Source organism: Meriones unguiculatus, chromosome X (assembly GCF_030254825.1).
Source record: "Meriones unguiculatus strain TT.TT164.6M chromosome X, Bangor_MerUng_6.1, whole genome shotgun sequence".
NCBI classification, from domain to species: Eukaryota; Metazoa; Chordata; class Mammalia; order Rodentia; family Muridae; genus Meriones; species Meriones unguiculatus.
In genome coordinates, this window is record NC_083369.1 from 117,974,591 (window position 1) to 117,992,186 (window position 17,596).

General features: G+C 43.6%; 1 protein-coding gene and 1 pseudogene across 1 annotated transcript; one reads left to right on the forward strand and one right to left on the reverse strand.

Annotated features, from left to right (window-relative positions):
• Nucleotides 1-8,903, reverse strand: part of LOC132649940 (COP9 signalosome complex subunit 5-like) — a 94,797-nt pseudogene extending 85,894 nt beyond the window's left edge.
• Nucleotides 8,904-9,143: 240 nt separating this feature from the next.
• LOC132649941 (PWWP domain-containing DNA repair factor 4-like) lies at nucleotides 9,144-11,237 on the forward strand. Its single transcript, XM_060374710.1, has one exon. The coding sequence runs from the start codon at nucleotides 9,144-9,146 to the stop codon at nucleotides 11,235-11,237; it is 2,094 nt and encodes a 697-aa protein (XP_060230693.1).
• Nucleotides 11,238-17,596: the final 6,359 nt, after the last annotated feature.

A 17,596-nucleotide genomic window follows, 5' to 3' on the forward strand; every position in this document is an offset into this window, starting at 1 on the left:
TACCACAGGATGGTCAGACTGTCAAGACACACAAATCCCCTTTGATAATAACAGGTTATACCATGTCTGTGAAGAGCATTAGGGGGTCCCTGCCAGTGTACTCTGATCTGATGTAACAAACCAATGTCTATGCTACCCCAGGGATCTCATAACTAAGTAAAAAGAAAGGCTTTTCAAACAGAAAATACAGAAGGGGAAAAAGAACAAAATGGTTGTTGAAAGTATCACAATGCTATGGAATGGGAGTCAAAGGCTGGTATGAGAACAGGGACACGGTCCATGAGGGAGTATACATTTCAAGGCATTCCAATTCTATCTGAATCCTATTTGATTAACAAATAAGGAATATTGGCAAGAAAAGATACCTCACTGATACCAGCATGTTCTTGAAAAATGTCTCTGGATTTAGAGATATGTCAGTTCTTTTGACTAACAATGGACTGACACTATGATCTGAAACTAGCCCCAGGGGTGGGACCAAATGATGAGCTTTAGATACCTTTAGATCCCTTACAAGCTTTACATAACTATCCCTATACCTTGACTTTTATGTGGGCACACAGCTATGTGTGCATTATGTATCTATGTTCATCCTGAGGAACAAAAATTATTCAATCAACAAAAAAAGCAGCATTCATATTCTAGTTGCCACGGTGAAAATGCTTTTATGCTTAAGGAATAGAAACCTGAGTTTAGAGAATGGCCCCTAATTCAGTGCCTAAAATCGCTTGCTATCTGGATCTTGCAAACTAAATCCCATGGTGATAGAAGAGAACAAATGCCCTAAAGTTGTCCTCTGACCTCCACACATACACTATGGCACATGTGTGTCTGAATTTATATACATTTTTTGTTATTGTTGTTGTGAGCCTACCTATAATGAATGAACCATCACTCCAGCCCAGAGTAATAAATTTTAAGTAACTTGGATATTGGGAACCCTTAACAGGAGACCCTGAAAGGCCTTTAAGCACTTGGTTTGAAAAGGTTTAAATTTCTGAGAAGCGGAGTAAAAAAATCAATTTACAAAAGAGGGCAAACATAGCTTTGTTTGTTAGGGTGACTGAGCTGTTTCCTGAAGAGAGAAGCATGCTGGGAGGCTGGCTGCCTCTCCTCTTGGCACTGCTGGTGGCTACATGGGTGCTGGCAGTTTGGATCTACCTAACTTGTAGGCAAGGTAAGGATGGTGACTCTGAAAACACATAATGAGATCCTCCCCACCTGCATGTGTGGGAAAAAGACATTGTTGGATGTGGCAGCAGAAACCTGTACTTTAAACCCTTGAGAAAAACAGGTTCAAGAACATCATCAATTACCATTGAAGGCTAGCATGAGCTACACAATGACTTCTTTCAACAAAACCAAAAAGGAGCTCTTAGTGTACCTTGTGAGTTAATCCTATGTCACAGCAGAAGATTAACTTCACAGTTTAAGCTAAGCCACCTGAACTTTCACCTCAAGAATACTTGTGGGGAAAGGAAGATGGCAGCTACCAGCATGCACCATACAGTCTGAGTGGCACAGGATTCCAAACCCCGAAATTAGTGAGTGAAGGGGCAGGTGAAGCAAGAACATAACATTGAGGCTTCCTGGGTGAGAGGCTACTACCTGGGGGCTGTGACAGTTAAGCTCCAAGTCACCCCTGGACATCTCCAGGGACTGAGAGTGGTAAATATTCAATCAACCTTCACCTCCCCTTGCCCCAAGCATAGACCTCTCAGTGAATGAGACAGCAGAGGCAGGCATCCCAGGTCTGGATCCTCCGTACTCACTGACTGAGACTGCAGAGGTGGCTACCACAAGTATGGGTCTCCCTATGCTGCCTGGAAGCCAAACAGAGGACACCACTGAGCTCACAGATCTCCTACACTCTCATTTGCCCCTGCGGGCCCAAATATGAGAGTAGAGAACAGGGGGAACCCCTGTGACTTCTGATTAGTCCTAGGAGCAAGTGAGTGTTCCTTCAAGTGAGTGCATGCAGATCCAAGGTCCCTCTACACTAACAGCCAGATATCAGATGCCTCCTACCCACATCCTCACAGTTGGCAAAATAGGGTTCCTTGAGACAGTGTTCCCAACATTGAAGCCCCTGTTCTGTGACTCTACCAGGGGAGTCCAGGCAAACAATTCCTGGAGCCCAGAAAATCAGAATACCAGGTGGACAGTACTAGAGGCCTGTAGGCCATTGATGTATTCATGGCACCTACACATCTACATTGTGCCTGCAAAAAGCACTAGGACCTGTACCCACTCCTACACTTAAGCTCCACATTACAGGCTCTAGCACCCTCTCGTTAAAGGCACTCTTCCATGCACACTGCCATGCTTGTGCACATGTGCCAGCAACCTTCTACGTTTAGTTACAGTTGAAACACAAAGATCAATGCTCAAACTGGTGGACCTCTCTAAACATCCTAAAGAGTACTCCAGAAACCAGAGACAGATGGGCCCAGTATGAAGTGCAGACACCAGGAACAAATAGCTAAGGTTATGGATAAGAAGATGGTTAGAGGTTGGTTTAAGAACACATCCAACAAAATCAAGGCATCATGGCCACCATTTTATCAGAGGAGAAAGCAGATGGTAGGTGTGCATATAAAAATAAGCATGGGACAAAGAACAAAATCACAACTGCAGTGTGGGACCCACAGGTGGAGAGAGTTTTCCATTGCCCTTTACAACTGTAGGCTTTCAGAGAGCACAGGATGACACCATAGGATACAAGCAAATTAGAAAAGATTATTATGCAGTTAGACCCACTCTCGCCAACCACCAAAAGGCTGAAGCTATGTGTATCAGTGCAGGCAAGTTCTTGTAATGGGAACAAATCACAAATGAAATGATCAAAAACATTGAGTGCAAAGAAGGGTAACTGCAAAGCAAAAATTATTTGTATGATAGAACACAAGAATCCTCCTGTTTATAGTACCCCCATCAGTGTGCCACAGGCCTTCCAGTTCATGATGGAAGGGTAGTGCAAGGGCTTACAAATTGCTACCTAGTGGCCATAGGCCCTGGTTGTCAGTACAATCACTTTTACTGCTTTAAGGAAGTGTTCAGCAAAGAGCTGCATCATGCATCCTTCAAAGGAGATAGTTTTCTTCTCATATAGGCAGTACACAAGCTTTGGTGTGGTTATCGAAGAGAAGAATGCATCCAATAGGGACAAAAATGCCAAGAAGGAATATACAGAACAGTCTGTATGTTCTGGGCTACAGATAGTGGTCACCACAATTATCATGTTGCCCCCAACAGTTGCAATGTAGACAAATGAAAATACAATAAAAACTATTTTCTGGACTTTAGGGTTCTGTGAAAGTCTGAGGAATATAAACTCTGTTAGAAAACTCTGCTTTTGCATAATTTTAAGGAAGATGAAGCAGTAACTGTGTTTATATAATCTGTAATTATTAGAGAAAAATGCTTCAAATAAGTATACATTATCATCAAGAAGTTGGGTAGTAAACAATTTTATCTTCAGTGGGAATTGGATAAAACATGCTTTTCCCAAGACATGTTAATACAATGAACACTAATTGAATTGTGTTTGTGAGTATGTCTTTATGCAGTAATAGAGAGACTAATGTGTAAACAGATAGATGATAGGAATATACATAGGCAGATATATAGATATATAGATTGATTGATAGATAGATAGATAGATAGATAGATAGATAGATAGATAGATAGATAGATAGATTTACTAATAAGTAGAGTTCATAAATTATAGAGAGGATTACAGTATGAGTCAGAAGGGGGAGGGATGTAAGGGAAGGAATTAGGTTTAAAAAAGATATACATGTATAAATTTGTTTTTAACAAAAAAAAATCATTTTCTGTAACCAGTATAAAGAAATCATGTATAATTAAAATGCTGGCTATTTTTACTCCACAAAGCATCCACATGTGTTTTCACAGTGAATTGCTGATTTTTTTTCTCTAGTGGCATCCTGAAGTGGAATAACAAAAAAGCATTGTGAAACTATTTACATATTACACATGTAGAGAAAACACTTTGTGTTAACCATTTTTCTAATCTGCTTGGAACAAGGTACAGATAAATAGTTTACACTGTCTGATCAGAACTCTTACTTACCAACAGAAAAAAGACAAAATGTACTGTAGAATGCAATTGAAAATCGTCTTCATATTTCAGATTGTTGTGAAGATCCTGAGATTAATTGGAATGTCACATGAGTTAATTTATTCTTAAAAATTATAAAGACCTACAGGAAATGTTTGTCTCTGTTTGTAATGTATATGTTCCATTTGTTGAGATTTCCTTTTAATTCATCAATTTAAATTGTTACCAGAACAGAATATAATGCCTGTTGTCATAGTAAGTGAAAGACAACAAGTTAAGCAGCTGCTTAGAAGTTAGGTAACAAGGAACAATGTCTGTATTATATTATATCTATTTTCTTGGTGAACATTTTAGTAAGAGGTGTTAACTTTAAGCTAACAAAAGATGCTTAACCTGCTATTATAACACAGACTCTCTGGTTCAAACATACAGGAGCTTTCCTTTGGGATGAACAGAGAAGAAAAGAATTTCATCTTTTTAGACAAGAAGTAAAGAGGAGTGGTGGCCTTTTCACACTCTACGTCCAGATATAAAAGTCAAAACATTTTTATTACTTTGCTGATTTGTGTCTGAGCTTTGTTGACCATGCTAACAGAAGAAATGGTTGAGAATTAAAAGTCAGTGTTCCAATCAGCCTCAGGTACAAATTAACAGCAGTCACATAAAGAAGTGTAACTCTAAGTTGAAAAAGATTTAGTGTCTTGAAACATTATAAGTATCAATGATTTATTCATTGTTTCCCATGTTGATACAAGCCAAATTCCTCAAGGTATATGATTTGAAATTCATAAGACTTTTCTGTAAAAATGATGTTTATAAATAGCTTGCCTGCTCAAAGGCGAGGTTTCTGGAAAAACATCAAATGTGAACACTACCTATGCTAAAACGTCTTTAACAATTCTAGTTATAATTCATCCCTTTAAAATCACAGATAGTTTTTCCATAAGAGCACCAGATAAGTATTTCAGCTCTTGAATTCATTTTGTACAGACACATACTCAACCAACTGTTTCTGGTTCCTCTTTTGTGTGGACAATTGAAATACTATTGGTACCTGCCATCTCTTGTCTTGCCTTCTCCCAGAGCCTCTGTGCTTAAAGACCCTGTACCCTGGAGTGATAGAGACATCTTCTGTAGTGTGTGCATGGTTACTTTCTTTCATGCCTGAAGCTACAGGGGTCTGGCTGGGGGGAACTAGGTGACAGAGGTGTAAGTGAACAGTACTTCCTGGTTTCCACAAAGAATTGGCTACTTGCAGAAAACTTTTTCTATGACACTGTGGTTGCCATGACAACGAGGACAAGCCATTCTTTCCTGGTTACAGATGTATTTCTGAAGGATACTCACAGACTGAAGAGGTGAGATCAGTAGACAACCACAGGAAGCATGTAGGTAGGTGCCTTCAGCCAACCTGAGTGACTCTGTGAGCTGACCCTCTGAGTGTGCCCTGGGAGCCTGTGTGCTTGTTCATGGGACAGGAGTTGTTGTCACTACTACTGTTTGAAGTGAAGCCCAAAGGACCCTGCCTTGTCTCTTTGTCCTCAGGTGACAACCCTTTGGTGCCAGCTTTATCATTTCAGGCCATGAAAGCATAGTTCCCCAACACATGTGAATGGATACCTTTTCTCTCTTTGGCGATGATTGTCACTTGTGTGCTTGACAGAATGACTGCATCTGTGTGGCAGCACCTTAATGCCTAGATAGTTGTGGCGTTTGTTGTCTTAGAGAGAAGCTGGAAGGCATTTAAGGCAGAGGTGTATCTGGGCCTCCCTTTGTGGCTGGGGTGGAGGCTTATGAGTGGGAGGTGGGTGCTGACCTGCAGGCTTTTTTTGGAAGATTGTTTATAGGAAGTAGTGATACTCTCCAGGCCTGGATATCTGCCACGGGCCTACAAAAAGATACCTGCCTCTAATACTGGCCACTAATGGCAGTTGTGTATACTGAAGTAAAACACCTGGTGTCATGAATACCCGAGGAGAGAGGAGAGGCCAGACTTTGTTCCCCCAACAGGCATTAGTATGTGTCTGTGTCTGAGACTTTACAGTGCTCTGAGTTGGGTTAAGAACCAGCTGGGAATTAGAGACTGTGCAGCCATGGATTCCCCTTAACCCACCAACACATCAGGATCCCTCTGTGTGTCTCTGCTCCTCTGTGTGACCAATATACACTATACCCTTCTTGCAACCTCTCATCAGACTTCCTTTAACCCATGTGTCTGTCTTGCACACAGGAAAGGAAGCTATTGTTCCCATCTGCAGAAAATGTGAATAGACTTCACACACAGCAATTGTGCGCAAGTTCTTCATAAAAGGCCTTTGGTCCCAGCGCTGAAGCATGTACTGAGATAGGGATTTCAGTATTCTACCTCTTCTCTTTTCCAGTGCCTCTGGAAAAGAGAGCACTGTTTTTGCCAGAAAGGTAACTATCACAGAAATTTCAGCAAAGCATTGGTTGAAAGTAGTGGTCTGGAGGCAGGTGATGGCTGAAACAGTGGAGGCAGGTGGCAATACTGATAACATTTAAGCAGTCTGAAGGAAGGGCAAGGACTTTCATATGCCCTGGAGCAACAGGCATACAAAGACAGAATACACAAAGGGGGTGTGGGTGGCGGAGTGTGGACTGATATGAGTGCATGCACATCTCTCTATGTCTGGGTTACAGATGATGCCTGAATAGCATGGTTTGTGGGCTTGAACACACACTTTGTATTCCCAGATATGATTTCTAAGTGAAGTATGTGATCTGAGAACGTACTGCCCGAGGGAAGCTGAACATTGTGCAGACCTGTGCAGCGTAAAAAGGGTGCATTTTGTAAGTATAACTCACATATCTGAGGTTTCTAAGGGTACCCTGTGAGGCATGGTGTCTGGATGGTGGTGATGTGGTTGGGCCTGATGGTGCTCATTCATCCTTGCAGGAGGGCCAGTTCAAGGAAGATCCAGAAGAAGACAGCCTAAGGTACCTGGGGGGGGTTATAGTTTCCTCTGTGTTCTCAGGAGACACCTGTGTCCCAACGTCTAGGACTCCAAGGGAGCTGCATCAGAGGGAGCCAGCTAACCATGTTAGATGACACAGCCTCATCAGAGGAAGGGTTCCTGTTGGTGATCACTAAAATGAACTCCATACTTCCAACATACGCATTTAGTGCTGCATCATCCAGCAGATGTGGCCTGAGACACACCTAGCCTCCTTTATATAGATAGCCACTTTATGCATTGTGAGATCAGATTTAAAGTCAGTAATGCTTGGAAGGGAATGCAACAGGAGAGACACTGCACATTTGCATTGTGAATAGGGGGCTAGCGTGTACCACCAGTAGTTTATGGATACAGGGGTTCAGAAGGAAAGGACTGAGGAATTGAGGAGAATGTCATTGCTCTCCACCCCCTACTTCTGTAAGGTTAGGAATTCCTAGGATAAGATCTAGGGTCCCTATGCTCGGTATGGCCACACTCACAGAGGGGACCTGTTGTAATGGGAGTTCTCAAGATGATTTGTGTCACAGGAGCCCCCAGTTCATAGCGCTCTGCTTCACTATGGCTCATGGTGCCCTGGTAATGTCAAGAATCAAATTTGCATCCTAGCATGAATAGTGAACATGGGTGGCATGTGGGTCTTTCTTAGTTCTTCCTCTGTGTTGTAGTTCTTCTCAGCAAGCACAGCCTTTTGAGGATCAGACAGATGTGTTTTCCCTCAGGTGACATGCACACTGCTGATAGGAAACTGGCTGGCTCAAGGAAGAAGCAGTCAAGAGCAGATTAGCTACCACCATAAACACACACACACAGAGGGAGAGACAGAGAGAGACAAACAGACAGATGGACAGAGAGGAGAAGAAAGGGTTGAAATTACACTTAGATGGTTAAGGTGAGGACTATGTTGAGAGGGACAGTATGGAGGAACATGAAGAGGAGAGCTGCAATACAGATGAGATTGAATATCACGAGACCTAGGGATGGGCACATGACCATCCATATCATCAAGTAGCTACTTTAATTTCCTGTCTAAGACTTTATGGATTAACATTAGGGCACAGAGGTTGGAGACAGGAGAGGTCAGTGGTCTGTAATCTCTTGGATGAATAGTGCTCATCACAGGCAGATATGGGTGTGCAGGGTCTACCATAGGCTTGACATTGCAGCAGGAGGGTGCACAGTTCCAACAGAGACACTTGTCTCCCTGTTATGTCACATAACCCTGTTGCTTGCCATCTGAAATCACTGAGTCTTCCAATTAATTAATAAGCATGTCTGTTTAGTAAAGAAGTAGCTTCTCTTTGGGGATCTCGCCAAGTGTGCCCTGTAGACACTTGATGCCATAGTGAGGTCCACAATGGAAACAGAACTAAGCTGAAAGATTGGTGGTGGGCTGGTGGGGTAGCCAGAAGCTATGAAAGCAGCCATCTTCTCTTACCATGTTATGCGAATCACCATGAAGAGTTCCCCACCTCCTTGCTGCTGCTCAACTTAGAATCACACAAGTATGGAAGGCTCATGCACTAGGTTGTCCATAGGCATCCTGGGGTTGGCAGAGCAGGACTAGCTCCCTAGGAAAGAGAACAATGAGGTTTCCTTGGCAAAAGAATCCCAGGGAGCCCTAAGGTACTGACTGGTGGGCAAGAAAATGCACAGCCTTTGTAATGACATCCACCTCTCTGGGACGAAGTTAAACACTCCAGACTTGGGGTGGGGAACAACATTATTACAACTGTTTCCCATCTGCTCTGGACCTTTTGCATATCTTCTCCCACATCTGTATAACAGGCTTTGTGAGCTCCCTTGATTACCCTTGCCTCACCTGACCACATTGATGTGTCCATGCTGGCTAAAGCCTATTTATTTCCTTCCTAATGCAACTCTGCTTCCTTCTCCCACCATGCAGGGGAAGCCCACATAACCCTGAGGGAAGTCAGCTCCAGCTCCTCCACCAGAATCTGGAAGGAGGCCAGTAGCACAGGCAGGAGAGCCTGGCCAGAGACAACTGCCAGGCAGTCACATTGCCCACCAAAACCAAAGTGCTCACGCTGTAGTGATCAGCACAGCCCCAGAGTACTGTCACCATGAACTCTGCAGAGTATGTGCTGTGTGGCTGGAAGGGTCAGCTGTGGCCTGCCAGGGTGTTGTCCAGACCCAGGACATCAGCCCATTGTAAGAGGAGAGGGGCACCTTTCCTGGAGGTGCAAATCTTGCCTATGGGGGAGAAGACAAGAGTGAGGAGCACCAAAGCAAGGCCACTATCCAAGTCTGAAATTGTGAGCCTTGCCTCCATGGCAGGGAAGGAGTCACAGGGCAATGGCTCACCAAAGCAGACCAGAGCATACAGAAGAGCCCTCAAGGTGGCTCTCGATATCCTGGGGGAGGGAGGCTGTTTGCAAGGTGGAAGGACAGGTGGCCAAAGAACCAGCACAAGAACAACTCCTCAAAAGGTTCCAAAAGAGCAGGCCAACTCCAAACCACGTCCTCGCTTTCGCCTGCGCGTGTGTCTGTGCTTCCAAAAGCACAACCAGAAAGGCCAAGAGCTCTCCCAGAGGAGTCCTGGAAAGCAGCACCGTCAGGTTCCTGTGTTGCCAGTGGGCTCACAGAAAGTGCCCACAGTGCGAGGTGGAAAAGCCCAGGCACACACCACTGTTGGGCCTCCACACTTTGAGATGAAACAGAATGTCCTAAGAGGCATCAGAGTACGGCCATGTCACACAACACTGGAAGGAAATTCTGGTCGTAATGCATGCATGAAAAAGCTAAACACATCCAAACCCAAGTCTTTGACTGCCTCAGCCTCCAGGCAGAGTGTACGGGCTAAGAAAGAGCAGCAGGCTGCTTCTGGGCCACTGAGGTGCATCTGGTCCTCGCCCAAAGCCCTCAAGCAACAAGCACGTTTTGCTGACCTACACACCAGGGCTACTGGAGGCCAAAGGAAGAATGCCTTCCATGAGAGCAAGGAGGAACACGGCCCGGGCACCCTGAAGCCAGCTGCAAACTCGGCCTCAGCAGCTTGCATGCCTCCAATCCTGAGGCTGCGAAGATCCCTCCGCATTGCTAACAGGAAAAGGAAGATCCACGTGCTGTGTCCACATTGCAGGGTGCCAGAATTGGAACCGTGTGCTCACTCAAAGGTGACGAAGACCAGGTTCAAGAGGAGGCGTTCCACCATTCAAAAAGCACGCCAAGCTGCCAAGGTGGCTTCTGCCCAGCTACAGAATACCATTGAACGAGGAATGCTGGTCTGGTTCAAATTTCAGGACCTTCCATTCTGGCCAGCGGTGGTAAAAAGTGTCAGCCAAAATGACAAGATGGCGAGGGTGTTGTTGATGGAAGCTAACATGCAGTTTGAGCACAAGGGTGTCCGTGCCCCTCTACACAAGTTGAAACATCTGGACTGTGGAGAAAAAATATCACTCATAAGAAGAGCCAGCAGAGTGTACAGCCAGGGCATCAGCTGGTGCCTCACAGTGATCGACCACTACAGAGAGGGCCTGGCCTGTGGCGCCTACCTGGGCTCCTTTATGGGCTATTACACTGCCCAAGTCAGTTACCCGCTAAGGAGGGCCATCCAGGAAGGAGACCTGCACATTGATTTCCCTAAGGTGAGCTATGTGGACCTGGAAGATTGGGAGGAGGAGAATGCCCCAGGTGGGAAAGGCCCCCGCAAGAAAGTTCTGCCTGACCGTATGAGGGCTGCTTGGGACAGAGCCAACCAGAAGCTCGTGGACTTCATAGTGAAGAGAAAGGGGGCCGACCAGCACCTGCGGGAGATTGTGCAGGACAGAAAACCGTCCAGGTGGGTGGACAATCTTTGGAAATCAAGGGGGGAAGACTTCTGTATTGAGACCTACCTGGAGGATGACGACCAGTTGCATCTTGTGGCCAGGCATTTGCAAGAAATATGCAAGGAAGCAGATGAGGCTCTGCTCTCCCTGACTAGAGGAGATAAAGTGCAGTTTACCATGGATGTTCTTCTTCCAGAAGCAATCATCTGCTCCATCGCTGCCCTCTATGAGCTCAGCTACAAGGAGGCAGAAGAGAAGTACCTGCATGGCCCACCAGTGCACTACCGTGAGAAAGAGCTCTTTGAAAAGAACCTCTTAAAGGCAGCCCGGAAGAGGTCAGCAGCCAGAATTGGGGCTGCCAGGGCCCCTCATGCACCCATTCCTTAGAAGGGTGCTCACTGCTATCAGCCATCACCCCTGCAACTCCCAAGAGAGGAGAGAGGAAGCAACTCCAAAGAGGAACATCTGGGAGACTGTGGGGTGTACTTTGGGCACTGGGACAACTGCTCGCTGCGTGTTTCTTTCCCCACCTCGAAATAAATATTTTCTTTCCTGATTGACAGTGCAGATGTCTACATGGGCTCTACAGACAGACAGATTCTGTTAGCTTCAGGCCAGACCAGCCCTCTCTGGCCTGTGCCTAGGTGTGCACAAGTCCTGTGGGTGCACTTCCCTGGAACCTTGCCAGCCCTGAGTGGAGCATTGGCTATCTTGGCATAGCCTTGCCCTCTCTGCAGTTTCCCAACATACCCAGCCAGCACATCAGGTTAATGATGACACCTGTCTCTGACTTCCCCACACTTCCTGTCCTCTTTTCTCTAAGGTGCTATGGATGGAGCCAGCTTAGCTTCCACAATTTTCTTTCTCCATTACCTCCTTCTTCACTCACTCACAATGAAGAAGAGGAACAGATATGTGTATTGAGGCAGTTGGTTAAAGCCAGAGAAAGGAAGTGAATGTACTCCCGGAGTTAGTCTGATTTCAAAGATCATGATGTATTGCGTTTTACAACCTCTCACTCTCTCTCTCCTTCCCTTCCTTTATTCTTCCCTCTCTACTCTCTCTCATCTTTCTGCACCTTCCTCCCTCCTTCTCTTTCCCTCCCTGCCTCCCTCCCTCTCTCTCTGTATGTGTGCACAAACGTGAGGATGTCATAGGTCAAAATCTGGTGTCTCTTCACTTATTTTTTCTGCTTTTTGAGACAGGATCTCTGATGGAATGTGTTGCTCACTGATTGTGCTAGAAGAGGTATCCAGGCAGCTCTTTCCATCCTCCTGTCTTTGTCACCCCAGTGCACAGATTAAACATGCCTGTCCATATACTTTTCTTTTAAATGTGTACTGGATGGTAAACTCATGTTTTCACCCCATGCAGGAAACACTTTATATTCTCAGCCATTCTCCAGTCCCCCAGAGACTACATTCTCTTAATGAGAAAGGTCTGCCAATCTCATGGGCTGACTGTCTGCAGCAGCAGACAATAGTATCTCTGCTTTTCTCACATTTCTGAGATCAAAACTTCTAGACTTCTGGTGTTGGCCAGAAGAGGGAGAGCGGCCTTTCATTCCTTGGAGTCACTGACACCTTGGGTGTACTGATGAGAAGCAAGATTGCCATACCTCCCAGACTGGCCTGTTTTCCCCTCTTGAATCACAGTCCTTTATGTGTTTTGGAGATACACATGAATCGGTGCCTCTGTGGACCCTGAAGTACAACTTTATAAGCAGCTGTCCCCTTGGTTTCTGCCAAATCCCTGTAAATATGCATTTGTACTCCAGCCTATGTCCCTGGATACATGATACTTTTTCCCTTCCTGTTGCACTGGAGAATGGTGAGCATTAGCCCTTGATACTAATTAGTGCCTTTCCTTTGTGTATCCAGTGGGCTCTTACCTGTGAAAAAGGGCAAGAATGACACAGGTGCTTGTATTCTCAGTAGTGGGGGCACAAAGACAAAAACACTGAGGCTTGCCAACCAGCCAGTATAGGTGCATTGGCAAGCCTCTTGTTCTGTGAGAGACCCTGTCAAAAAAAGAACAAAAGAAAAACAAATATACTAAGTTGGAGTGTAAATGAGGGAGACACCTGATATCAACTTCTGGCCTTCAAGTTCAGGTGCACACAAAAATTATCATGTACACACACCAAAAATATATGAATGAAGAAGACTTTTTAAATGTAATCATATTTTTCCCTCTGCTATGAGCCATCTCTCTGTAAAAGACACCGACACTGTATAACTCAATCCTCCTTGCTTTTGAAAAGTTTATAAATCATAGTCATCTCCTTCAGTCCTGCTTTTGACTCCATCTAGGATAGGAATTAATAACTCCAATCTGTTAATGGATTTTCCAGGAGAAGCTCAAATCTAAGTTCTTTCTGTTCTACAAACCCAAGCACTATGCCAGTGCAGGTCTCAGAGGCTTCATGTCAGACATAGTCTCACCTGCATAGTCAGCCTCTACTATGACTTTAACTGACACTGCCCCCTTTTGCATTATGTTCTGACAACAAAACCCTCTGTCCTCACCTTCTACCATTCATGTCCCTAACAGCACCACCTACCCTGCCTGTAGGTAGCATCCTCTTTCAGAGCTAAAAGTCTTTTCTTCCTTCTCAACTTTCAAGTGAATTTTGTGCCATTTCTACTACTCACTTTGTGCACTGACATGGAACAAGAGAACACATGATTGCCCTATTGCTACACTAATCTGCCCACATTCCTGTTATCTCCTTATCTCCTGGTTCTTATCTTTCCTACCAGTAGTTCTGTCTTGGTTTCTTGAGACTCTGGGGTCCTCAAAGTTCCCTATTCATTTGGGAAAAGATGTGAATTGAGTTTTCCACCTTTTCTTTTGCTTAACTTTTAGATCTGCAATCTCTGACACCCACTCTCATGGTCACATTTTCACTACCTATTATCCACAGCTAATGCTAAAGATCATGATCTCTCTCTCAGTTTGGGTTTTACAGCTGTGAAGAGACACCATGCCCATAGCACTCTGAGAAATATAAACATTTAGTTTGCTTTGGTTTACAGTTTCAGAGTATGTTGTTGGCTATAGGCTTGCTGTATATTGCCTTTACTATGTTTAGGTATGTGCCTTGTATCCCCGATCTCTCCAAGACTTTAAACATGAATGGGTGTTGGACTTTGTCAAATGCTTTATTAACATCTAAGGAGATGATCATGTGGTTTTTCTCCTTCAGTTTGTTAATGTGGTGGATTACATTGATGGAATTCCGTATGTTAAACCATCCTTGCATGCCTGGGAAGAAGCCTACTTGGTCATGGTGGATGATATCTTTGATGTGTTCTTGGGTTCGGTTTGCAAGGATTTTATTGAGTATATTTGTATCAATGTTCACTGAGTTCAGTTCCTTATCTGTCTGAGGATAGATGAAGCATCATTGGTCCCAGTAAGGAATATCGCCAAAAAAAAAAAAAAAAAAGCTACATCTACTAACAGGCCTCAATGCATTGCTTCTTATATTTTATTACATGATTTAGGTAGCCTGGGTGTTTGAATGAAAGTTGTTACATTTGAGTGAAAGGTATCTATATTATAAACCCTTGCCTGGTACACACAGAAACACACACTTCTGTTGTAAGAGAGACAGCAGATCTAAACAGGACACTATGATTAACATTTTAATGTTAATCATTAAAATCCCATGGAAGCTGTAAGTACTATAATATAAGTACAACCTTTATCAAAACAGTCTCTATGGAGTGATTTGGAAACCAAAAACTGAGAGCTGATAATACATATAAACTCTGCTTCTCACACACGTGAAGCTGTATGTAGAGTGTACCTAAAGGCTTAGTAGGCATGACCATCACTGACATCATCACACACCCCAGAGAGGACATAAAGATGAGGATTCAATACCTTCTGTGGGAGTTGTACCTAAACCTCATATTTATGGCCTACATATGAAACAAGCATCAGACAAATTCAAATTGGAGACATTCTAGGTGTTTGACAAGTTCATGCAAACAATGGCCAGAGAAGGCAGAAATTGCAAGAGGGACTAAATACCTGAACCAGTAACCACTGTGCTGTGTCCCTTAGCACACCCTAACCCTAAGCTGTACAAAAAGTAGTTAATTCACGTTAGGCATAATTACGACCTGGTCGTAATTATATATATATATATATATATATATATATATACATAATTATTTTGCCTTGTACTTAGAATAGTTACTTATATCATGTTTAGGCATTATTATGACCTGGTTAATGTTTACATTTGGAAATTAATTATGGCATAAATATGACTGTGTGTCAAGTCAACACAGGTTGCAGTTGTGGTGGGTTTTCTTGGTTGTCAACTTTATTACACTAGAATTAACTAAAACCCTAAAATGGATGGATACCCCCAAGAGGATTTTTTTTTATTTGAAGTTAGAAGATCTACACATAATCTAGAATTTGAGGTAGGAAGGCATGTCTTTAACCTGGACCATGATGGAGGAAGATACACCTTAATACAGTGTTTTGAGCAAGAAATCCCCACCTCTAGTCTGGGCCACACCTTCTTCTAGAAGCCTATATAATGGCATAGAAGAAGCTTTTTTTCTTTAGCTGCTTACTATCTCTTTTTAAGCAAGCCGATTCCTTCACTACTTCTTTGAGATTCCAACCTAGACTAAAGATGACCTGAGACATCCAGCCTTATGGACTGAGCAACTACTTGGTTCAAGAACTTTGTCATCATAGATGGCCATAGTTCAAATGACTGGACCACAACCTCTAAGTCATTAAAAAAAAAAAAAGAAACTTTCTGTATAGAGAGGATGATTCTTTAGGTTCTGTTATTCAATATGGAGCACATTAATATAATTATATGTGTGTGCAAGATAGACAGGTTCCCACTTAAATGAAGAATGAAAATCCAAATGCCTTGCTTCCGTGGGCCAAGACCTGAAACTCAACCCATATGAAGAGTAGAAGACAGAACTTTTTACCTTTGATTTGACCACCCTAATCTTGAGACTCAAAGAGTTACTTCCTACACACTGTCAGTGCCAGAAGTCAGATCTGTTCTACATATCTTCACAAGAACAAAGCAGTCAAGAGGAAGAAACATTTCCTCAATATACTCTGAGATCTGCTATGGTAAAAGAGCAGCATCAACTATCTCTCTCTTCCTAGCCTTGCACATACACACTCTCCAGCAGATGCATGTGGACCCTGATGCAGGCTCCATATTCTCCAGCTAGTTTTAAGGCTCCTCCTAATGTTGCTTACCTCAACCATCTAGAGGGATTCCTTACCTCATCTCTACACTGAGGATAGTTTTATCAATTCAGCATTTCATCAGACCATCAGGCAGGCCTAATCTTCATTGTCATTCTTCCTGAGAGGTAACAAATATGTTCCAATCTGACAATCAGTGATATTGTGGCAGGATCCATAGCCCAGGTTGGCTTCAAACTCACTGTAAAGAATGGCCTTGAATTTCTGATCCTCTCTCCCTTCCCTCCTCAGTTATAAGTCTTTAGACAGATAGCACCATGCTTGGTTTGTGCGATCTTGGTGATGGAACCCTGGGGTTCATGCATGCAACTTAGCCCAAACTACTCTGCTCTTATTTTATATTTATGAGACAAGGCCTTGCTATGTACCCCTAAATGGCCTGGAACTCACTTAATAGAGAAGGCTGGTTTTGAATTCAAGGTGTTCTTCTCATGCCTTATCTTCTAAGTGCTGCATCTTCTAAGCATGCATCACCATGCCTGGTTTTCTTTTTGTTTCATTTTTGTGTATGTGTGTTAGTGTATGCATGTACTGGCAGAAACAAGAAGTCAATGTTGACTGTCTTTTTAATCACTCTCTCTCTTGAGATGGTATCTCTTACTGAACCAGGAGCTCATTGATTTGAATGGAACATCTGGCTAGCAAATTCTGAGGATCAATCTGTCTCTACTGACCTAGAGACAGATTTCAAGCAAGCAACACAAAACTGGCTGGAAATCAAAATTGGTCCTCATAAGTATTCCACATCCAAAGTTGTTGTTTGAGACAGGGTCTCAGAGACTTCAGGCTGACCTCAAATTATGGTCTTGAATTCCCTTTCCTCCTGTCTCCACCTCCCAAGTGTTAGGATTACCTCCTTGCACCACTGCAGGCTTATCTTTGATCCAGAAGCCATTAAGTTGTGAGTCTGTAGAACCTGAGATCAGAAGACATTCCTATGCAGCAACCCTCTTTAGTTTGTGCTACATTATCAGGTTCCGCCTCATTCTCAGTCTCTGACCATGATTTTGCAAGGAGAAAAAGTATGGGTTGAGAGAGAGAGAGAGAGAGAGAGAACGAATGACCACAACAGTCTGGGAAGGTGACTCAGTCTGTAAAGCAGTTACAAGATAACTCATTCTGTAAAGCAATGAACAAGAATGAGAAACTGACTTTGACTCTGAGATCCCTTCCAAAAACCTGGGCATGGTAGATGCAGAGACAGTTGGATCCCTAAGGCTCACTGTCCATGGAGTTTAGCATAAATTTGGCGCCAAAAGAGAGGATGCACAACTCCTGATGAACAGTTGTCCTCTGGCCGCCATATGTATTTTCACCTGTGCACACAAACACATATGCTCACACATCACACGTATCTGAAAATGCATGTATGAATACACCTGCATACATACACTAGCATTCTTAAAATTGAACTGAGACTCAATGGGCCAGTTTTACACATGCTGCTGCAAATTCCTTAAAAGAGATGAGAAGTAGAAAGG